The 23,284-nt window shown below is 36.7% G+C and overlaps 1 protein-coding gene across 1 annotated transcript in view; it reads left to right on the forward strand.

Annotated features, from left to right (window-relative positions):
* Nucleotides 1-840: 840 nt before the first annotated feature.
* The window catches only part of AQR (aquarius intron-binding spliceosomal factor), a 54,492-nt gene continuing 32,048 nt past the window's right edge, over nt 841-23,284 (forward strand). Inside the window, exons 1-19 of the mRNA XM_027709151.1 lie at nt 841-1,026; nt 1,923-1,979; nt 2,793-2,833; nt 3,834-3,869; nt 5,268-5,388; nt 6,704-6,844; nt 8,410-8,478; nt 8,956-9,056; nt 9,735-9,811; nt 11,124-11,188; nt 13,126-13,242; nt 14,627-14,740; nt 15,187-15,290; nt 15,977-16,079; nt 16,855-16,975; nt 19,860-20,001; nt 20,743-20,921; nt 21,796-21,963; nt 22,372-22,541. Of these exons, the coding sequence (XP_027564952.1) occupies nt 940-1,026; nt 1,923-1,979; nt 2,793-2,833; nt 3,834-3,869; nt 5,268-5,388; nt 6,704-6,844; nt 8,410-8,478; nt 8,956-9,056; nt 9,735-9,811; nt 11,124-11,188; nt 13,126-13,242; nt 14,627-14,740; nt 15,187-15,290; nt 15,977-16,079; nt 16,855-16,975; nt 19,860-20,001; nt 20,743-20,921; nt 21,796-21,963; nt 22,372-22,541 (2,013 nt within the window). The 5' untranslated portion in view covers nt 841-939. The remainder of the gene's footprint in view (nt 1,027-1,922; nt 1,980-2,792; nt 2,834-3,833; nt 3,870-5,267; nt 5,389-6,703; nt 6,845-8,409; nt 8,479-8,955; nt 9,057-9,734; nt 9,812-11,123; nt 11,189-13,125; nt 13,243-14,626; nt 14,741-15,186; nt 15,291-15,976; nt 16,080-16,854; nt 16,976-19,859; nt 20,002-20,742; nt 20,922-21,795; nt 21,964-22,371; nt 22,542-23,284) is intronic.

The raw sequence follows: 23,284 nt of genomic DNA on the forward strand, positions 1-23,284 counted from the left end.
AGCAGCCAGGCAGAAAGGGACCTGGGAGTTTGGATTGACAGGAAGCTGCACATGAGCCAGCATTGTGCCCAGGTGGCCAAGAAGGCCAATGGCACCCTGGCCTGTATCAGGAACAGTGTGGCCAGCAGGACCAGGGAAGTGATTCTTCCCCTGTATTCAGCACTGGTGAGGCCACATCTGGAGTACTGTGTCCAGTTCTGGGACCCTTAGTTTAGGAAGGACACTGAGGTGCTGGAGAGTGTCCAAAGAAGGGCAACGAGGCTGGTGAAGAGACTGGATCACATGGCCTATGAGGAGCAGCTGAGGGAGCTGGGGCTGTTTAGCCTGGAGAGAAGGAGGCTCAGGGGAGACCTTATTGCTCTTTACAACTACCAGAGAGGAGGTTGTAGCCAGGTGGAGGTCGGTCTCTTCTCCCAGGCAACCAGCAAGAGGGCACAGCCTTTGCTGCACCAGGGGAGGTTTGGGTTAGACATTAGGAAGCAGTTCTTTACAGAGAGTGTGATTGGGCATTGGAATGGGCTGCCCAGGGAAGTGGTGGAGTCACTTTCCTTGGAGGTATTTAAGAAGAGACTGGATGTGGCACTTAGTGCCATGATCTGATTGACGAGGTGGGGTTAGGTCATAGTTTGGACTCGACGATCTCAGAGGTCTTTTCCAACCTGGTTGATTCTGTGATTCCGTCTTTTCCCACAGTCTTTCTGCATTTACAAGCTCCTGAACTCTCTCAGGCGCCACTGTTAGGGAAGGGGTAGCAGTGCCAGCGAAGGAGCAGCAGATGGCGCCGCCGCCGCCCGCCCGCCCCACGGCCGCTCCAGCGCTCGTGGCCCCGGAAGCGCTCCCGACTCCGCTGCTCCCGGCCGGAGATCCCTCCCTCGGCCGGGCCCGGGCTGGGAGTGCCGGGGACGGCAGCCTGTGTCGGGAGGCTCCAGCGGCGTCCCCATGGCGGCGACGGCGGCGTCCTCGGCCCCGCCGAAGAAGATCGTGGCACCCACGGTGTCGCAGATCAACGCGGAGTACGTGACACAGGTAGGGCCGCCGGGCCGCCCCTGCCACGGCGGGGGCCGGGCGCTGGAAGGGCCGTTCCCGCCGCGACGGCGCCGCGGTGTTTAAATAGCCTTCCTGGGCCGTGGGTGTTGGGAAAGGGTTTTGTTCTGTCTGATGAAACTGTGTTACGTACGAGAGGTTATTTCCCCCCAGCGCTTCCAGACTAGGGAGATTTACAAAGCAGCACTACAAAATGCGTCATGCACTACTAAAAGGCATGTTTTAACACGTGAAAAGTTGCTGAAAATTTCTTATTGCTGAACGTTTTAAGTAGTTTTCTACAAGTCTTTTATTATTATTATTATTATTATTATTATTATTATTATTATTATTATTATTATTTTCTTTCCCTCTGGAAATTTGCTTTCCTTCCTCTTCCAGAACATAAAGGAGGTTGAATAAAGTTGGATAGGAAGCTCTTGTTACCATAGCTCAGGAGTCTTGTTGAAGTGATGGCTACAGCAAACAGCATTAAAGTATTAGACTTTTATATATAGTCTCTAGTTACTTGTTAGGTTCCTCAATGGAAGCATAATCATTTGAAACCTGGGATTCACAGTCTCTGAAAGATCATGTTGTATTTTTGAGGGTTTTGTTAGAAGTAGCTTATGAGTAAAAGTTGTTTATTACATAGCAGTCTGTGCATCTGAAATTTTTCCAGAGAATTGCACCTCTCTTGGAAAAGGTTTAGGCATAAAATCTTAAATTGTTGAAAAACACTGCTGTTAGAAAATATAATTTTGTTACCTATGGTTACTGTAAGCTGAAATTAAGCAAGATATTAGTGAAATAAAGTTTTGGGATGGAATGTGTTGTAGAGATATTGTATCATTACAACTCAAAATGTATATATTTAACTTTTATTTTTTCTCATGCAGTTAGCAAATAAATACTGGGCTCCACATGTGAAGAAAACATTGTCTTTTGATTTAAAGGTAATTGGAACTTTGTTGAGGTGTAAAAGAATGAGGATCCACCCTTTTCTGATGTGCCAATGTCCAATGGTCTTTATTTTATATAAAAGTATAGGAGACTGTTTGGAAGGTCAACAGTTGCTTAAGACTCTCGTTTTTTATGTGTTTGCAGTTTATAAATGTAGACATTGTTAGAAAGGTGTGCTATAGCAGTGCAGTTCTTTTACATGCTATTTGTTCAGTTTATTTTGGCCAAGAACTTAGGGAGGCGACAGATTTTTGAGCATCTCCTTTGAAGTTAAAAGATACTTGAGAGGGTACTACTTGTAAAAATGAAAGAAGGATGAAAGATGCAGGTATTGCCAAGCTGCGTACTTTATAAAAGCTCTCTTTGGAAAGCTTTGATCAGACAACTTTAGTGCTGTTCTGGTGGATGTGTGCGCTTTGAATGTTTAAAATTTGGCACAATGTGTTTGGTTTTGTGTAGTGCAGAGTACCTAAATTGTTAGGTTTCTTTTCCTTGTGGATATTTGCCTAAATCTCCCTTTTCAGCCTCAGTTTACCAGTCTCTTTGTAGTATTTGTGATAAAATTTGTCTGTGATTGTTAGAACTAGGATGTACATAAGCAGCTGAACTGCTTCTCTGTGTCATGTGACATGGAAGTGTGCCTATTGCAACTGATAGTGCAGATTCTTTCATTCTTTTTGGAAAGCTTGTTTAAAGAATTTTAGTAGCTGTAAGCAGAGAGTAACTAATTCAGAGTAAGATGTCTTAATGCATTTTTAGTCACTTTATTCAGTATATAAAATTCTCTTAAATATTCTTTCCCGTAGGTCATTGAAGATGTATATACAAAAGAAATTGTCAGGTCAAAGTAAGTACACCAGTTGCTTTCTCTTATTGGCAACCATTCCAACATTATCTGTATTGAAGTGGTTTCTAATGTTTCATAGAATATTTTAAAACTCATCTACATGTTGAAAGGAGATGAAAATTACTCAAGGGCGTTTAAGTAACTTAATCATTATGGTATTTCAGAGTCTGAATGTGGTAAAAAGAAATTTCCTAAACTCATAATTCTTAAATGTGATGGTTGGACATCCTGTTATTCAGTTCCTTTACTGGTAGTCTGTTGTGTTTTATGTTGGTTTTGTTGTGATGGTTATAGAAGGTTGATCCATTCTTTTATCACTAAGGAATGTAAAGAAAAAAAAACAACATTGAGAAGTGTGCTGCCTCTAGCTTTCTACTCTTTTCCTGGTTGCTGTTACCAGGTTTATAAAGGGCAAGTCTAATTTCTAGTTGTACTGTTAGATGGGGGACACAAAGAATCCACAATAAACTACATTCTACAGCTGTGTGTACAGGAAAGAGTTGTAACTGTAGCTGGAGCTTTCAGGGGAAGTTTGAGCTCTGGAAATAGTTCTCTGTATTATTCCTTTCTGAAAGTAATCTAAGAATTGTCATATGCGATCAGACCAAGCTTCAATTTCTAGTCACTAAGAAGAAATACCATTATGAACTGATTAAATATATAAGTGTAGTTTTCCAGAAGACACTTTCAGCTTCTAGCAATTTGTATTTTCAATGCTATTGGAAGTGATGTCTTCATATTTAAAAGACCTGCATGAATTTTTTTAAATGTGAATTTAATTGCTTAATGAATCTGCATGAGCTTTAGCTTCCACAGCAGTTGCTTCTGCATTCAAGTGGTTGTTATTGCTTGGAAACAGCAGGGCAGAAGTAATTCCTGGATGTTTCTACAAGCTTCCTTATATAATGAAATAAGGAAAAATGTAGCCATTTTCCATGCAGCTAAGATGTGTGTGGGAGGCTTTATTTCCTGTGTTAATTGACTACTTTTTCCTTTTTAGGTTTGCGATTAGAAAAATAATGCTTCTTGAATTCAGGTAAGCTAATGGCAGTGAAACTTTTTTCATAGGAACCTGTAAAGATGAGAAGCAAATGCAGGGCAGTAAGTCAGTTTGAAGGTAGTATACTCACTTGTTCCTACTTCATAAGGCCTTGAATTGTATACTGAGGAAAATTAAGTGAGGACAGCTTAATTTAAAGGGGAAATAATTCATAAATTTAAGTAACATATCAGAGTATCTTGATTCATGATTCTCAATTTCTAGTGTAAGTGAAGCATTGAGGGAGAGAGTATGAGTGAAATAAGTAAAAAACTTGAGTCTGTAATTTGGAATGTGTCATTTAGCCTTAAATCAGAACTCACTGAAGTCAGAGGAAGTTTTTGGATTAAGTCTCGTACTATGAGGGTAAAAGTGAATTGTGCTGCAGCAGCATCACTAACATTTTCTTCACTTGAAAAGAAATGGAAATCTGTTTAAACAGTAGTTTACAACTACTTCAGACTTGCCTGGAAGAATTTATAGAGTATGTCTAAAATGATGTAAAATAAATGTTTACAATATGTACGTATTTAAAAACACAATTTTTAGTGTTCTGTTAGGCTCTTTTATCAAATGAGATGTTTTTTGGTTGAGGTAGATTCTTTATTTCAAAAGGCTGAAATATATAAGTAGAGTCACTAACTACCAAAGTAGGATAAACTTCCCTCTGTTTCCTGCTTCTTAATTAGAAAAGTCGCAGAAGAGAAAATGTAAATTGGGGCTTGACATAACAAATGGCCTGCAATGGCATGCTGGTAGCATGACTTCTGGAATTTGTATGTCAGCAGTAGCATGGAGTTAGAGGTTCTTATCCTTTCTGTGAATGTTCTTAATGTTATCAGCCCCTAACACAACTTTAGTACTTTCTGGTCTATAGCCCCATCTACTGCCATTTGTCCTGTCATGTTCTCTCTTTGCCCTCCCTGCCCCCTGTTTGTCTGTTAAGCTGTTCTGTCTTTACCCACGAGATTCTTTTTTTTATTTAGTAATACAAATACTGTTATACTGTAGTTGTTCTTTGCATCTTATGCTCAGAAATGCTGTATGTGACATTGTTTAGACAAGTGAAGTTTTTCGTTTTTATTCTTCTTTGGGAAAATAAACCCGAATTCATGTTATGACTTTGTATGGAGCTGTGGCTACTTATTACACTTGAAAACCATCTAATGAATGTGTCTTCCTGATAAAAAACTCATCTGTCTCTTGTGGCTTTTACTGAGTCTTAACAAGTTTTGCTTCAGTGACCTAGATGAGAGGTAACTTGAGGAACTACTCAACAAACTATGAAGATGTCTTTAAGGAGGAAAAAAACTGCTGTGGATAACTGCTCTTTTAAATGAGTGACAGATTATGTGGGTGACAGTAACTAATGAAATACTCTTTGTCTCTTCACAGTCAGTACCTTGAAAATTACCTGTGGATGAATTATTCTCCAGAGGTGTCCAGTAAGGCATATTTAATGTCCATCTGCTGTATGGTGAATGAGAAGTTCAGAGAGAATGTCCCTGCATGGGAGGTAACTGATTTCAATTACAGTTGGAATTGACTTTGATCTGCAAGTTGTGGCTTTTGCAATGTACTCACTTGTAATGACAGAAGGTGGCAGAGCTTGTAGTGTTAAAAGGAAATGGTGCCTCAGCTGGAGTATCTCATATGCTGTTTTAAACTGTAAGTTCTTTTTGGAGAAAGGACTGGACAGATGAAAAATTACTTGATCCCTCCCAGTGCACAAGTCCTTAATGTATGGCATTTCATAGCAGAATAATCACCAGCATTTGCTTTTTTGGCAGTTAATAAAAGTTGGGTATTTACAGAGAAATTCTTGCCCTGATATTGAAAGAAAAAAAAAAGGATTTTTTTAATCTGTGGATATAAGCAGGCACCACTGGAACATATTCTCCAATCATGTTGTGCTTAAAACCTGTGAATACGGTTTTCTAGCTTTTTTGCATTACACTAAAGTGATCTCTTATTCTGCTCTTGTGTAGACTCCTTGGTTGTTTTTTTGTTGGGTTTTGGTGTTTGTTTGTTTTTTCTTTGATTTTTTTTTAATAATAGGTTTAGAAATGTTTGTGTTTCTACAAACAGTCCATTTCTCACAAACCATCTCAACAACGTGAGCCTAGTTAGACATTCTATGCAAGCGTTATTTCAGAAGCACATTTACTTCAGTACTAGTGCCATTACTTCAGTGCTGGCAAAGCATGAAGGATTACTAACTGGCTCATATGATGTCTGTCTTTTTTTGTTCTGGCATATGTCCTAAATGCAAAGTGACAGGTGTGTGTTACCTTTCAAGCAGATTAGTTAAATTTTTATTTGGTACATGGCTGCCCTTGTAAAGAAATCATTTTGTCTTGATGATTATTTAGTTTACCTTTTTCTTCTGAGGTAGCTGAATGGAAGTTCCATTAAATAAATCTCTGGTGGTTTTTACCTGCTCACTTTTTGCAGATCACTTAGAACTGCCATAGTTTTAGCCAAAATCTACTGATTTTCTTCTAACCTGGGACATTTTACAATATTTCCATGCAGTCACCAATTGAACATTGCCACAACACAATCCACTCCACTTGTGCTTCTTGTTCAGTTTGTCCTGTGCATCACCTGTGTGAGACTATGCAGAAGGTGTAGTGTGAGGATCCCGTGTCAGGAGGATATCATTGGTCTGTTTTGCTTGTGCTGCCTGGTCAGAATAAATGAAAAGAGGAAAACGAATCCTTTCTTTTATAGATTTAAACGGATTTAGGGAACTTAAGCTATATTATGTGAAAAAATTGAAATGATTTGTATCAATCTGACTCAAAATCAACTTCCTCTTCTATTCCCAGACATTCAAAAAAAGGCCAGAACACTTTCCTTTCTTTTTCAAACGCATACTGGAAGCATCGCTGGTTGAAAATGAGAGTGAGTACTCTCTGCATGAACAGACAGTCCTGCTGCTTTTCCTTGATCACTGCTTCAATAGTTTGGTATGTTAAAAGTAACTGTAATACTTCCAGTGTGTTTATGCTGTTCTGTGTTAATAGCAGTTTGAGCAATTTCTTCTTACGAGGCAGATGAAACAAAATTCCCATTTAATGAAAAGACAGTACTGGGGGGCTTTTACCTGTTGTTTTGACTCTTACTTTATCTCTCTGATCATGTTTGCTTTTCTCTGACACAAGGTCATAGAAGAAACTTGAAATTGAAGCATTGGCACTTATACAATTTAGAGGCACAGTTGAATATAAATTTTTGTATTAAAAATGGTGCTTAAAAACATGATGTATTTATATTTGTAAAGTTACTTTACACTTAAAAGCAGGTGACTTACTATTTGCTCTTTCTTTTTTGCCTGGGAGATTGCACAAAATTTATTTCCATTAGCTATTGAGAAAGACTGCGTTTTTCACTTTTGAAACCAGACTTAGATAATATTTCTGTCTGCACTTCTCCCAAGTTAGTTTTAAGAAAGCATTGGACCAATTTGTGTTCTCAATCTGTAGTTAAAAAAGCGTTGAAGATCCTAAATAGCAAGCAGGGACAATAATTTACAATTATCTGTTATATGAAGCAGTGCTCTGTAACCTCTCTTGCTACTGGACTTTTTCTTTACTTACATTGCACATGGGATGTATTATTCAAAATACGCATCTGCACAAATAAGAACAAAATTCTTGCAGACAAAACAATTTAGAAAGTGAATTATTTGATTTTGGAATTAGGAATAGCTATGGGAGCCAGTAAGCATCTTGAACTTTATGTGTATAGTTCATTGAGGTAGTATTTTTCTGTAGTGTCCATGGTACAATGGATCTCCATTTTAAATGGTTTGATAGTGGCTATGGGATCCTTCTTGTAGAGCACGTTTCTCATATAACATGAAAGTGAAAAAGTGCTTGTAAAAGCACTCTGCTATTACAAGCTGCCCTCATTTGTGAAAGGCGGAACGGAATAATCACAGTAGTGTTTTAAGTGAAGAGCGGTGAAGTTTAAAGTTTCAGAATGCTGAGAATGGAGTATTTGTCCATGAAGATGTTAATGGAAGTTTTTCAGTAGTTTAGGAAAGAAGGAAAACTTTGTGGATGCAGATCACAGGCAGAGTTGAGGAGACCACATTTGAACTGACAGAGAAAATTATTTATTTCAGATAATGGGAAAAGTGTAGATGAAGTGAGAGAAACTTGTTAAATTAAGGGCTCTAGGGGAGAAAGTATAGAATAAAAACAAGTAGAGAAAGCACAGTAGGAAAACTGAGTTCAAGAATAAAAATTGACTGAAGAAGGAACATCAGTTCTCAGCAGCTTCTGTGCTAAAAATACATGCACAGATGGGGCCTCTGCTGAAGTATTGAGAACTGACAGACTCCATGGAAAGAGCCTAAAATATGAAGGTGTTACTGGGTAGTGCAGTTTCCTGTTAGGAAATTGTGAAGTCTAAGAGAACAACATACTTTTGTTAGATGGTAATGTACATTGATTTATTTTGTAAGACAGGCACATCAGAAAACATAAGAGTTTAAAAAAGCATTTTTTTGTCTGTAACTTTCTAACAGGAAGTGGACTTGATCAGAGGTCAGGTGCAGCAGCTCATTTCCTTACCAATGTGGATGGCTCTACAACCTGTAAGCATAACCTGTAAACTGACAGAGCAATCTTCTAGGCATTATCCAAGTCTTATAAAGTGAATTCTTATGGAATACTGTTAAGGAATTCTAATATTTACAGCATTGCTATGGAATTACATTTTTGTGTGCTTTGTAAAATTCTTTCTTGTTTGTTGCTAATTTCCACATAATAATAATTATTATGTAATTTTTATTAAAACTAAGCCTTTTTGCTTATAGCTTCTTTATAGTTTGTAGACAAGGCCATGAGGTCACAAGGACTAGACAATGGAGCTGACATCTAGCCATAACTAGACTCACTGTAGCAGTATTACATTCGTTTTACAATGATACTTATTGAGAATAGTCTGAGACAGCTGTTTATTTCAGTTTGGTATGTATTTTTTTCTTTTTTAAATGAAAAGACTGGATTGTATTTTTATCTCTCATGAAAATAAGGATTCTTGGTGACTGAATAACATTTTAACATTTCAGAAGCGACTGGAACATGAGCTGAAAAAGACACCAAAACTAAGAAAATTCTGGAATCTAATTAAGAAAAATGATGCAAAAATGGATGAGGAAGCAAGAATGCAGTATGTTACAGAAACATTTTTTCGTGTTAAATCCAAAGCCCTTATTGCTTTCATTGTGTTTTAGCTAAAATAAATTGTTTCAATAAAAAAAAGTTTTTTAAAAAACGTGTGAAGATGGCAAAGAAGGATTGATCATATCTGGTCTCTTGGAAGCTCTTTTGTTTTTTAGTAGTCTTTATGCAAAATATTGTTACAGAACTTTATATTTTATTTGATTAGTGAATTTATGATATCAAATCTTAGAGCTATTGGATGAAAGTATAAAAGAATATTCATGTAGTTACTAGTTTTTTTCCATGACCTTTAGCAAATGTTTCTCTTTTAAGCATATAACTTATGCAAATATTTGAATAAATCTGTGTGTATCTCACCAAAATTAAATGTTCCAATGGTTTTGTCTTGCAATGTGGTAAGGTGTAGATGGTGACAAACTTCTCTTTGACTCAGTAGGAAGCATGGGTTGTTAATCAGTTCTGTGCCTAAAAATGTAGACTGCTATTCTGTGTGCCTGAGTGCAGAGAGAAAAGTTACCATCTAAACAGTTTAGGTGTGTTTCAGAGCAACCCGCTACCGTTGTATAAATTTTGAAGCAGCTAATTTTGTATTAGTTAAAGCTACAATGTACTTTTAGTCTACATATAAGGAGTATTAATTCTTTCGTCATATGTCTGATTTTAGAGCATATCGGGAGAGAAGATTTCTTTCACAGCTCATTCAGAAATTCATTTCTGTGCTAAAGACGATACCTGTCTCAGGTAACTGTGGTTCTTATGTTACTTTGTTGTCTGGTAATCTGTGTAAAGTTCTTTTCTGTTGCTGAAGTCCTTAGGATATCAACCTGAGGTTGGAGACCTTATTCAGATGGAGTTTTAGTGAAATATATGCCTGCCTGCATGGATTTCATATAAAAATTAATATTCAAATTTGTGTATATTTTAAAAATGAAACAGCAGAAAGCTTCTTTCAACCTCCACCTGGTCAGTATGGTCCTAGTAAAAACAGTGTTTCTGGGGACTGATATTCCTTATTGTATGCTCAGAGCATTAAAGCATTTCATACATACTTAGATGCCTTTTTAAATAGGTGATATAAATGCATATTATAAGTCTCTGTCACATGCTGTGTCTCACCTAAAAAATCCATTGCGCAGGCTTGAAAGGTAAAAGACCTTTCCCAAAATCTTCGTTCGCGAAGACTGGCCATACTATAAGTCTCTGTTCTGTTAGTACTGTTGATTTACAGTAAGAACAAAAGCCTAAGTGAAATTCTGTAAGATTTGACTGCAGTTGATTTATAAGTAATTGTGACAAGCAAAATTATATGCTTACTTGATTTAGAAAGGAAAAGGTTTGTACAGGAAGATGTTAGCCTTTTAACAAAACAGGATTATTATGCTCTAAGCACAGCACAGTTTGGGTGAAATCACTTCCCAGAGTTCTGCTTTTGCTGTTAAACTCTTGGCAAACTTCAACTCTTACCTGAGCTGTAAGGGGAAATTTTGTGTATTGTGGCTTCCTCAGAAAGGATACTTATCTCCTCTGTTTTTCTAATTATGCAAGATCTGTTTTAGGAAGATTTACTTTAACAGTTCTTTGGAGGCTTTAGGAATTAGGTAGTCATTAGAGCAGACTAATGTATTTTGATATGATTCTGAAGGCCCCTTAGTAGTCACCACTGAGTACCTTTGAAGATGGTCAAGGCCTTTTGCACACACCTTGATTGCAGATTTTAAATGTGTATTTTTGAGTACTGGGCCGTAAAAGTTAATGGGCCATTGATATCCTGTGGAAAAATGCATTTTTGCATGTCACATATAAGGTTTTCTCAAAGTTGATAAAATCATTCCTGAAACTCTGGTTCTATTCCTCTCTTTCATTGCTAACCAGAAGAATTTTGGATATAAGAAAGGATTGTTTCAGAAAGAGAAGAATGTATTAGTTAGCTTTTAACAAGACTGAAAAGTTAATACAGTTGTATTTATAGCACTTATTACATTTTTGAGGAATAGTTCAAGTGTAAATATATTGTGGTGTGGATCAATTTTAAATTTTTTTTTCTTCTATCTAGGTCCTATTTCTATGGACAAAGTTCATTATTGTGAAAGGTTTATTGAACTCATGCTAGACCTTGAGGTGAGTTATTAAATTGTTTCAGCCTGTTTCCAGGTGTACTTTTCTAGGCCTTTAATGCATAAAGTCATTATTACAGCCTTATTCCCAATAGCAAGTGGTTATGTCACAGCTGTGCATGTGGTTCCTTAATAGTGGTTTTCCATCTGTAAATAGGAGGTTATAGTAGTGCATCTACATTGGGAACTGACCTGTAATGTTTATAAGCCAGATGAATTATTAGACAAAAGTAGGATGCTAAAGTGCTCAGTGAAGAGGACTTTGTTAATTGGAGTAGTGGTAATAATTCTGGCAGTTGATTAAAGTTTATGATTCTTTAATCTGCTAGGAATAACTCAGAATTGTTCTTCCCAATGCATAACAGGTCAGTTAAAGTATCTTTGTCTTATAGGATTAAATCCCAGAAAGCAGCAGTAGTTCTGAAATGCAAACTATTTCTATGTTGACTAGAATTCATGATTTAGAAGTAATCATGAGTCAGATCTGGTGACTGAGCTCTGTTACAGGGTAATATGGGGTGAAGCAAAGTTTTGTGGAATTTTTCAGCCGGTACTGAGTAAGTGAGAAAATTTTAAGCATCACAGAACCAGTATTAAAAACAAAAGGCATTCATTTACAGTTTCTCACATGAGTAGATACTTATTTAGAATAACTTCAACTTTAGAAGGCATTTTGAAATAAAAGAGACTTTTCTGAAAGAGTAATCACAGGGAACTTTAAAATGGTTTGATCTTGTCTAACTTTTGTCTAACTGTCCTCTGTTAAATCACTTAAGTAGTTTGTGCTTGTAGTTGCAATAGAATGAATAATTTAAATTAAAGCTTGTTGTTTTATGTATATAATATGTATATAATATAATATACTCTTACAGAGAAAATATGTATTTGAAGGTAAACTAAAGTCTGTCAGTTAGCCAGAATGTTTAAGAGGCAGTAAATTTAATGTTGATTCTTACTAGGTATTACAGAAAGGTTAGAATTCAGACAGGTTATGAAGTCTGTTTAATTGACTGGAACTAGCAAAAGTGAAATAAGCTGTAATTCCAAGTCTTTCTGCCTTTGTAACATGTACTGTGTTAATGGGCTCATTTACTTGCATTGAAGCCTTTTTTAGTATAGTACTGTTTCATAGTACGGTATATACACTGCCATCAAAACTTGGTGATTTGATAATTTGAAAGTAATGATTCCATGGAGAGTTCTTATGGTTTTCTGAGTTTGTTTTTTGTGATTATTGTGCGGAGTAATCAACATTTTCTACTACAGAGTCTTCTATTTTCTTCATCTTAGTTCTACATACCATTTTGATGCTTTTTGGCTTTCTGAATTCAGTCCGTAGAAAGTTGTGGTGTATTATTGTATGCTGATCAACAGTTGCTACATACAGCAGCTTAAGCTATTTACAGTGAGAAGAAATGATCACTATTTTTTTTTTGAGATTTGAACAATTGATAGTCTAACTTCAGTCTTACAAAGAATAGAAGATACCATATCATATTTAGAAGAAACAGTTTGCAGTTTTAGAAAGATAAGCTAAAAGTTAATGAAATTAGTATAGAAAACAAACACTTAAAACAATGTTGAAGCAGTTTGACATATCTTTTGTAGCACACAGTCATTATATGGACACTTAGTAGTAGAATAATTGCTGTATTTAATTTCTTTTTTTAGTGGCAGGATGAATTCTCACTAATAGCAAGTTTATGCCATGCTCACAGTCACATAAAAGGCTGTGTTCTTAGGTGCTTACATACATAAAACCAGTGTCTTGGCATACATAAATGCTGCTTTAAAAAGAGAACCTCTGTTAGGGTATTAGATATGCAACTAACTGCAACAATATATCTCAATATGCCTTCTTGAAATGGAAAATTTCTGAAAAGCCAGGATTTCTTACGTTTTGAAGAGTTGTTTGTATTAATGTGAGGTTGTTTACCACAGGCTTTGCTTCCCACCCGGCGCTGGTTCAATACAGTGTTGGATGACTCCCATCTTGTTGTTCACTGTTACCTGTCTAGTCTTGCTAAAAGAGAGAAAGAGGGTCACCTCTTCTGCCAGGTGAGATACAAAGTTGTTGAAAATGACTTTTTCATTCACTGTGTTTCTGAATGCCACAATTGTTTTGTTTTATGTTTATTTGTTGAAGATAGGCTTTTCTCCTGGATGCAAACTACATGTTTTTTTAAATCAGACAGTAGTTCTTTCTTACAGTTACCTAAGTGTGTGACTGCTGTTACATTTCATAGAACAATTTGGGTTGGAAGGACCCTTAAAGATGATTCACTTCCTACACCTCTGCCATGGTCAGGGACACTTTCCACTAGACCAGGTTACTCAGAGCCCTATCCAGCCTGGTCTTGAACATCTCCAGGGATGGGGCAACCACAGCCTCTGTGGGCAAGCTGTTCCAGTGCCTCACCACCCTCACAGTAAAAAATTTCTTCCTGGTATCTGATCTAAACCTACCCTCCTTTAGATTAACTCCATTCCCCCTTGTTCTATCACTACATGCCCTGTGAAAAGTCCCTCTCCAGCTGCCTTGTAGCCCCCTTTAGGTACTATAAAGGCTTGTATAAGGTCTCTCCAGAGCCTTCTCTTCTTCAGGCTGAACAGCCCCAACTCTCTCAGCCTGCTGTCGTAGGAGAGGTCCTCCAGCCCTGTAGCCAAGTCCTCCGGACTTGTTGCAACAGGTCCACATTTTTCTTGTGTTGGAGGCCCCAGCGTTGGATGCAGTACTCCGGCTGGGGTCTCACGAGAGCAGAGTAATATTTTTGGTTCTGTTCTTGAAAAGTTCTTAAAAGTACGATGTAAAAAGCAGTGGAGCTTCTGGCATACTTAACTGCACACATAGCAGAAGTTGTCACCAGTGCATTCCTGTGTTCTTGTTTTGACTTCAAACTGTTCTATGGTGGAGCTGTTTTTCACTACTGTCCTTCAGTTTACTCAGTGATAGCTAGTATATTTTTTTTAATGGCAGGATCTGAAGATCTCTTGCCTTTCCTTCATGGGAGCTGCTTTTCCTGCTGCTTGCTGTCCCCCATCTCTGGCAGTTGTTCATTTTCATTGAGGGTCAGTATTGATGAAACAAAAAGCCAGCAGCACATCTGAATAATTTTCTTCTTCCAAGTTAAATAATCTCATTGAGAGGTAGGATGAATTTCAGAGCTGCCATCAGAGGGGGCAGGAGGGAGCAAGACTTTTCCCATTTGGTAGCAGCAAGCCATAAGTTAGGTTCAGTGACTTAGTGAGCCTCTGGCAGATGATACCTAACCAAAATTATTTTGTGCATCAGCCAAGTATAAAATTTAGATACCACCCCTTAGTCCATTTCTTCTAGAACTTTGAGGAGCTTTTGTTTGTGCATTAGTCCTCTTAAATTGTGGTTTTGTTTGTAGTAGGGTGTCTCTTATTGTTAATCCACTAATTTATATTAATGTCTTAGCTTTTAGATATGCTTAAATTCTACACTGGCTTTGAAATCAATGATCAGACTGGAAATGCTTTGACAGAGAATGAGATGACAACAATTCACTATGACAGAATTACTTCTCTACAGGTAGGAAGTGCTTATGGGAGGGAAAGGATGTGGTTTTGTTTCTCTAGTCTAATTTGCATCTGGAATATGCACAAGGATATTTCCCAAATCAAACCCCTTATTTTCCCTATTGAGTTACAAGAATAGTTTTAGCTTGACTGCCTGTCATATTGAAGACAGGTAATGCTTCAGTGTGGTGGATGTGACAATGACTAAATAATATGCTGTAGCAAAACATCACCACTTTGGACTTGAAGTTACCAAGATGAAATGTGAATGCTGTAGGAACTTGCAATGGTGCAGTAGGTGGCAGCATTTCGTCAAGATCAGTGGGCATGTGGCAACAGCGGTCCCTTGCACAGAAGAGACAAAGTAAATTCACATATGCTTTTCAGAACATTTAAACTGTTACTAAATTGTTTCTTTAATATGCTTACATCCAATTTTTGTGCGTGGGTCTTTTGTAGAGAGCGGCATTTGCACATTTCCCGGAGTTATATGACTTTGCACTCTCAAATGTAGCTGCAGTAGATACTCGTGATGCACTGGTGAAGTTATTTGGACCCCTTAGGTAAGTTATCAAATTGAAATTGAAATTGTTTTCAGTATAATTTAATGTTACAGATTTCTAGTCTTTTTTCTTTGGGACTTCTCATGCATTCTCGCATGACTTATCAGTTCCTTCTGAGTTCTCATGGTGCCTTTACATCTCCTGAATTAGAGAGACAGGGAGAGTTTGAGTCCACTAGTAGTGAAAAATAACTTTTTTTTTCTTTTTTTAATTAATATGAGAAAGAACTAATATTCTGGAAAATAAGCTGGTTGCCTAAAGTAGTTGTAGTAGTAATTAACTTGCAGTAGTTAACCTCTAAGCTGTGTAGTTTATTTTTTTTCACTTTGTTCTGTACAAGAACTACAACAGAAATCATAAAATTATGCCACTGTATTAACTGTACTGTATTGTAAATGCTGTAAGTAAAATGTGAGCAAGTTGTATATTGTCAAAGGCAATGTGTGCTTTGTTTGATTCTGTTTCAGGTACCTGTCTTGAAACAATAGAAAGTATTCATACCTTGCTCTGTTTATTGTAGTTGAGAGGTTCAGCTTACACATTACACTCAAACTTCACTTAAAAGAATGATCCATAAATGTTGGTCTCTGATCGAAACAGATAGTTGGATTTTTTTAAGCTGTAGCAAGTGCTCTCTCTGGTTTCAGTTTAAGTGATAGAGGCTTTTCTTTCCTTTTGCTGTGCAGCTCCAACGTTCTACACCAGGTGGCGTCGTACCTGTGCCTCCTCCCGCCCCTGGCCGAAGGGGAAGACACGACCCACGAAAAGGAGTTTCTGCTGGAGTTGCTGGTAAAGGCATAGTTCATGCTGCTTGTGTTTTTCTTTTGAAAACTCATCTAAATCCAGCAACTACACTTCAGTAAAGTAGTCATTTAGGGCATTTTGCTGAAGCACCCATGAACCACAGCAGTGTTACAGTAGTAAATGGCATACTAAGATGGAGTTTAAAACCATATAAATTAAATATTTCAAAATGCCTATTTATGTATATGTAATTTCGATGAGAAACTAATATGTGTGTGTTTGGTGTAATTGTAAAGGTCAATCAGAAGAGTCTTAGTAGTAGTTTTGAGTTCTGGAAAAGTTATTGCTCCTTATTTAGCAACCTTCTTGCCCCACTTAAAAAAATCTGCTAAAGTAGATCTAAGTATTCAGTACCTATTTAAACCTCAAACCCATTTGAAATACTCTTTGAGCACATAATTTCTTTTGATACCTTGAATATTCAAGGTATACCAATATTACTGTAGGCTTCTGATCTGATATCAGTATTAAAATGGCATAGCTGGTTTTTAAAATCTGTTTAATAAGCTTGTTTTGGGGTTGTTGATTTCTTACAAAATTGTTCACATAGTTTTCTAAGACTTAGATGGTACTGATACGATACCTATCGATGCCATGGAGAGATACTTATTTAATTAAAAAAAAATTATATTTAATTTAAAAAATATTAAAAGAGAAAATGCAAGTGACCACCAGCAGTCTTATGGATTAATATGTATGTTTCAAAAGTGGCTTTATTGTTCCTTTTTGACTTAGATTTTGAAATGCATTCTGTCTTTAGGTTTCCCGTCATGAGCGACGAATATCTCAAATTCAGCAACTCAACCAAATGCCTCTTTATCCCACAGAGAAGATTATTTGGGATGAAAATATTGTACCAACCGAATATTATTCTGGAGAAGGTGAGATTAGTATTTCAGTAAATGCTGAACAGAATGGTGAATGCTGCATAAAAAAGGCAGTTCTGATGTCTTATGTTTATTCTGTTCTAGAAACTTCTACGCAGTACTTGGTGTCTTCCAGTATCTTGTAGTGAGGTCTGGGGTTTTTTTTCAGTTGTGAATCAGGAACTCTGAGATTAAATTGTTAGCAGTTATGTAGTGGATTTAAAGAAAAATAAATCTGTGTTTACACAAAGACGTTTATTTGCTTCTGGTTAGCAGGTGTGCTATACTACCAGCTGAGGAACAAGTAGTTACTGTAAGGTGAAACAGGTTGGAAACAGCAAAAGAAAAGCTGCTGTCTGTGCTTTGCTCTTAAGTATAAGGGGGGGAGAAGGGTGGTAATGAGAGGAAATTAACCCTAATTATCGTACTCATATTTCAAGGTAGAAGTGTACACATAGTCACTAAAGGGTAATGTATGCACTCTTAAATTCAGAACCTACTGTTCTTGCTTAATGTGCTTATGATAAAGGAAGCAAACTGCAGGTGTTGCAAACAAGGAATTATGTAATTTTAAGCTTTGCAATATACAGCACATGTATTTTTGTCTAGCTACTTTTAAAAACTTTTGTTTTAATGCACATCATGAGAAATTTCATTAGGAATGTGAAAAATTTAGTTTGGAGTTAAATTAATATTGAAATCTTGTATAGCAATGTATATCTTCAAAGAGATGTACATATATATATATATATATATATATATAATATGTAGTATAAAGCATCTTTCAGGTTTTAGCAGTGACTATTCCATACCCTTCTCCACGTAGTTTTGATTCAGAGGGTTTTTTGGGTAGGTGTAAGCTTTAAGTTCAACTGCTTAGCATAAATTAGTTTTTTTGGATGAATTCTCTGTGAAGCAAATATTAATGAGAAGAAAGAGATGACCCCTTTAGATAGGCAGAGTTACAGGCAACAAAGGACGTTTTTCCAAACAGATATGATACAAATGTCATCTAGAGACCTGTCCAAGAAGAGATAAACTACTTACATTTAGTATGACGAAGGTAGTTAAAACCTGATTTGGATTCTTCTGAAGTCTGGGTCTTCTAGGTCTGATGACGATGTTTAACGTTTAAAAAAAAGAAACAACACTCCTTTCAAAAAAAAAACTCGAAACCAAACAAAGTAGAAAAACCCTCCTAATCCCAGGAGACTGCTGTAATTTCTAAGAAATTAATATATAAACCAGCTTTTTTTTTTAATTTTATTTTTTATTTCAGTGAACGGCACATAGGTTATTCTAATGCTCTGAAACATTCAGGTACTTAAATAGAAATCAGAGTAGCTTTGCTGTCATTCAGACTGTGTTGGAAGGCTGACTTTTCATTTCAAGCACTGTGTGTTTGTTTTATTAGCCAAATATATTAATCGCAATATGTGTGTTAGAGTAGAGGAGGAAAGGGAGGGAGGAGGAGAAAGAGCAGCTCATCACACCTGATTCTGCACTGTGTTGTGACTTTTTAATAATGCATGAAATGTAATTTTGGCAAGTAACAGTGGTTGCATTCCCTCCTGTGGTGAACTCTTTTGCAATTATTGTATTGATGGCACTATTGTGAAGTATTTCTGTTGCTGTCAAACTGTTACAAATATTTTTCTATTTTGCTTCTCTTAGTTTAGTTTACACTTTCTCTTTTTAATCTAATTCTCCAATCCTGGTTTCAAACAAGACAGTTTTGCTTCTGTGGTCTTGAAAGTTTTTTTGTGTTCTTAAAACTAACTTGATTACTTTGGTCTAAAATTTAAGTAAGAGTAATTTAACCCAAGAAGGATAGGAGTTTTGGGGCTTTTTTCTCTTATGAAATGGGGGAAGAATATCTGTCTAATAAATACTGTGCAGCCTTAAAGAGGTGTTGCTTCACATCCTACCCTTTGTGCATATAACTAGCTTTACAGGACAGGGTTTGTTACTTGGTGTTGGGAAATGTGTTAAAGTATTTTATCACCATCAGGCTTTCCAGAATAGAAATTACTGTGTTCTGTCACCTCTTCACTGCTGTTGTATCTCAGTGCATGTGAAAGCCAATATGTAGTACCTATACCAGTAAAAGATTTCAACAGTAATATTGCAAGTTACAAAAGTATGATGCTTTCACAGGTCTAAAACGTAGATTTTCAAACTGAAATATTAGTCCAGTAATGAGTAACTTTCAAGAATTTTTATTGTGGAAAATTTGCATCTAAGTCTACCCTAAAAAGATGCAAGCTTCAGGACTTGTCTAGGAGGTCTAATACTCCTTGTGTAGTTAGATCTAATCTTCCTGTGTTTGTCGTTCTTGTGAAAAACCTAAAACATTAACAGAAACTTTTGAGAAGAGTTGTGTATTAAAATTTGAGTTCTTGACTTAAAACCTTTTTCTACATTAATGGGTTTTGTGGCTTCTAATAAACATAAAGCATGGGAATTGGGGAATTGTTGGATAATGCATGGGGTTTTGTAGTTAATGAGCTTTTTTCATCACCATTTAATGCTAGTCTAATTGTTGCATTCCCAAAGTACCATTACTTTGCCCTGCATTTGATTTTCATAAAATCAATTTTGTTGTAGTCTGAATACAGGGATGGATTTAATGTTTAAATATGTCACTGTATTACTGCTAGAAGGATGACAATTCCTTCAATCTTGTGCAGGTTAATTTAGAGAGAACCTGAAAAATAGGTACTTTTTAGAGGCATATATTGATAAAAGGGGTAGTTCTTAGAATCTCGTAGGATAACAACTATGGCAATTATGGAACAATGCATGCATATATGTATGAATTCATAGAAACATTGTATTAACTCATCTTCTTTGTGTTTATTCATCAAATACCTCTCCCCTTCCACCCTTAAACCCTTAGGCTGTCTTGCACTTCCCAAATTGAATCTACAGTTTCTGACTCTTCATGACTACCTGCTGAGGAACTTCAATCTTTTCCGCTTAGAGTCTACCTATGAAATCAGACAGGACATTGAAGATAGTGTCAGTAGGATGAAACCATGGTAATATTTATTAACTGCAAACCAGTCAGTTCAATTCTAATCAAAGTGCATTCGAGAATGAATAACCGATATTGTGTGTATACTAAATATATAGTACCTACTGTGCTTAAAATTATTACACAGATACTGTGTTTTATACTTTCTCCTTCTATAAGGTATTGCCATCCCAAGGGATGATATTTTGAGGATGTGTGGATATGTATCCCTGTAGGGGGGTTAAAGGCGGTGTGTTGGATGCCAACAACCAACCTTTGTTGTGTTAAGATGGAGGAGTTAGTTTTCCATGAGTACTAAGCCTTGGCTGACATTAGAAAAAGTGGAAACTTACCATCTCAACTCCTCTGGTTTGTGACAGGGGTTCCTGAGTATTCTTGAATTTACCATCTGCCACATTTTAATCCTCTTTAGATTTCAAGGATTCATTTGGTGTGCTTTTATACTCAGTAGTTGCATTTTGCTACATTCCCTTTTTCTTCTGTCTCTGTGAGTTGTTTTGTTGGTTGGTTGTTTTTTTTATAGTGCTAGCATAAGTTGCCTTTGTTTCCTGAAATATAAGTCAATTCGTGTTATGCATCAGTTCTAAAATGCAGGATTATGTGAATCTAATTCAGTAGCATGTGAAATTAAGAATTCTACTTTTGTCTTAGAACTTACTGTGAGGTAAATTGTTTCACACTTTAAAAAAAGAACTGAATATGTTATCAGATAATGACTAACAAAACTTTGGGGTTTATTTCTTAGGTTATCGGAATATGGAGGTGTGGTCTTTGGTGGATGGGCTAGGATGGCACAACCCATTGTGTCTTTCACAGTGGTGGAAGTGGCAAAGCCCAATATTGGTGAAAACTGGCCCATGCGAGTACGAGCAGATGTCACAATTAATTTGAATGTCCGAGATAACATCAAAGATGAATGGGAAGGTATTTATGTTCTTTGAAGAAAAGTGCTTAAAATAGGTGCTCATCAAAATACATTTTGATGTAATCATATTTGTAAGAAAAGGGGTTTTTAATTCAAGGTACAGTTTTGTCAATCCTAATACACTATTTAGAAGTCAGTTACTCAGATTCCAAACCTAAGTTTGTACTTTACTAAAGTGAAGATTAAAATTATTAAAGTACTCAGATGTCTGTTGGCAACCAAATGTAACTGATGTCATTCAATTACTAACTGTAGAATTCTGTCCTTTACAGGGAATGTGGAAAGTTAACATTTTGAATTAATACATATGCTAATAATGTAGCACTGAAAGTGTGGAAAATGTGGTATCTGTCTCATACACAAGTGGAGAGGACAGACTTTAATTTAATTCAAACCAGTGCATTTGAGTAGTTTTCAGTATATTTGAATGTTGTTATGAAGTGTTGACTGTACCAAATACTATTTCTTATAAGTATCCACAGATGACAGTTCTTTTGCTTGGGGATTTGAACTTTAGTTGACCGTGTTGGCAAGTGGCGTAGAGGCATGCACTTGTACTTGTATTATCAGTAAATGTCACTCCCTCTCTTTTGTTAGAGAAACCCGATAAATATGCTGGAGCTGCATGGTGTGATTACAGGTCATGTAGCACAAATACTAAAGCAGGAGTGTGTGATAAATAAGCAGATGCAAGTTTGGGAATGTAGATTTCTAATTAAGTAGAAAATCTAGGAGGTTAGCAGCAGAATTCACTGCACTGAAGTGGTGCACCTAGCTAGTGCACCTAGTGTATTCTATTTTTTATATATGTAAAGAAATGGATAAGAGAAATGCCATTCAATCAAATCACTGAATATTCCTTTTGGGAATCAGGTCTGCGTAAACATGATGTCTGCTTTTTGATTACGGTACGTCCCATGCAACCTTATGGCACCAAGTTTGACCGACGACAACCTTTTGTTGAGCAGACTGGTCTGGTGTATGTCAGAGGCTGTGAAATTCAGGGCATGTTGGATGAGAAAGGGCGTGTTATTGAAGAAGGTATGATATACCAAAGCTTTTTTTCTCTCTTTTTCATTTTTAACAACTTAGTTGTTAACTTTCTTCTCTGTTAAGGAATGCTCATTGAATTCATTACCTACTTGGAAAAAAACAAGCCAATTCCATAAGCAGCCTGGAAAAGGTTAACTAGTTTCCTCTGGTAAAATCTGATCTAGTTACATTAATTAAATAAATCCAGTATGTTTTTGGTTTAGGAATAAAATAGATTATATTCAAAAACTGTTAGAATAATGCGATGAAAATGTTTCTAATGCTGTGCAGAAATTAGTTGCATCATGTGAATTTGCCTAAATTTCTTTTGTGGAACAATTATGGATCACTTATTTGAATGGTAATCTGCTTTTAGCACTAATTCAAATTCTAATGTTACTGTTTCCTTATGGGCAGGACCTGAACCTAAACCAAGACTTAAAGGTGATTGCAGAACATACAGAGTATTTCTGGACCCAAACCAGTATCAACAAGACATGACCAATACAATCCAAAATGGAGCAGAAGATGTTTATGAGACATTTAATATAATAATGAGAAGAAAACCAAAAGAAAACAATTTCAAGGTAAGGTACTTGCTCTTTGAGTTTTAGGTAAGAGTTTGTCTGAATATGCCAGCAGTACTGAGACTTGTTTATTTTCGATGCATGTAGTTAAGCTTTTCAGGTAACATTGCATCCCTTTAGTAAACTACAGCATGTCAGCTGGTGATAACCTTCCCCTACAGATAACTATTGAACTAACTGAAAATCAGAACGCTACTTCTTCACCATAATGAAACATTAGTTTATAATTTCAGTCCTGTAACAGGAAGCCTACAGATTTGGCCTTTTGGGTTAAGGAGGTATGTGGTTTTTGTTACCTGAGGTAATAGTGAAAGGAATATTGAAAAATGTGAAAAAAGGGTAGGAAAAGGAGTAGCTACTCAAAAGGTGAAAGTCAGAAGAACCTGTTAGTTTTTGGGAGCATCACCGGATCAATTTCTTATTGGGTATTGGAATGTGTCAGATCGAGGGCAGCTCTGCAGGGAAGCACTTGGAGGTACTATGAATGAAAAACTCGACATGAGCAAACAGTGTGTACTCATAGCCCAGAAAGCTAACTGAATCTTGAGCTACATCAGAAGAAGCGTGGCCAGCAGGTCGAGGGGGGTGTGGACCTGTTGGAGTGACTCCAGAGGCAGGACATGAAGATGATCAGAGGGGTGGAGCACCTCTCCTTTGAAGAAAGCCTGAGAGAGTTTGGGTTGTTTAACCTGCAGAAGAGAAGGCTCCAGGGAGATCTTATTGCACCCTTTCAGTAAGGGGGT

The sequence above is a fragment of the Neopelma chrysocephalum genome, unplaced genomic scaffold, assembly GCF_003984885.1.
Source record: "Neopelma chrysocephalum unplaced genomic scaffold, ASM398488v2 Primary Assembly neopelma1_24, whole genome shotgun sequence".
Taxonomy (NCBI): Eukaryota; Metazoa; Chordata; class Aves; order Passeriformes; family Pipridae; genus Neopelma; species Neopelma chrysocephalum.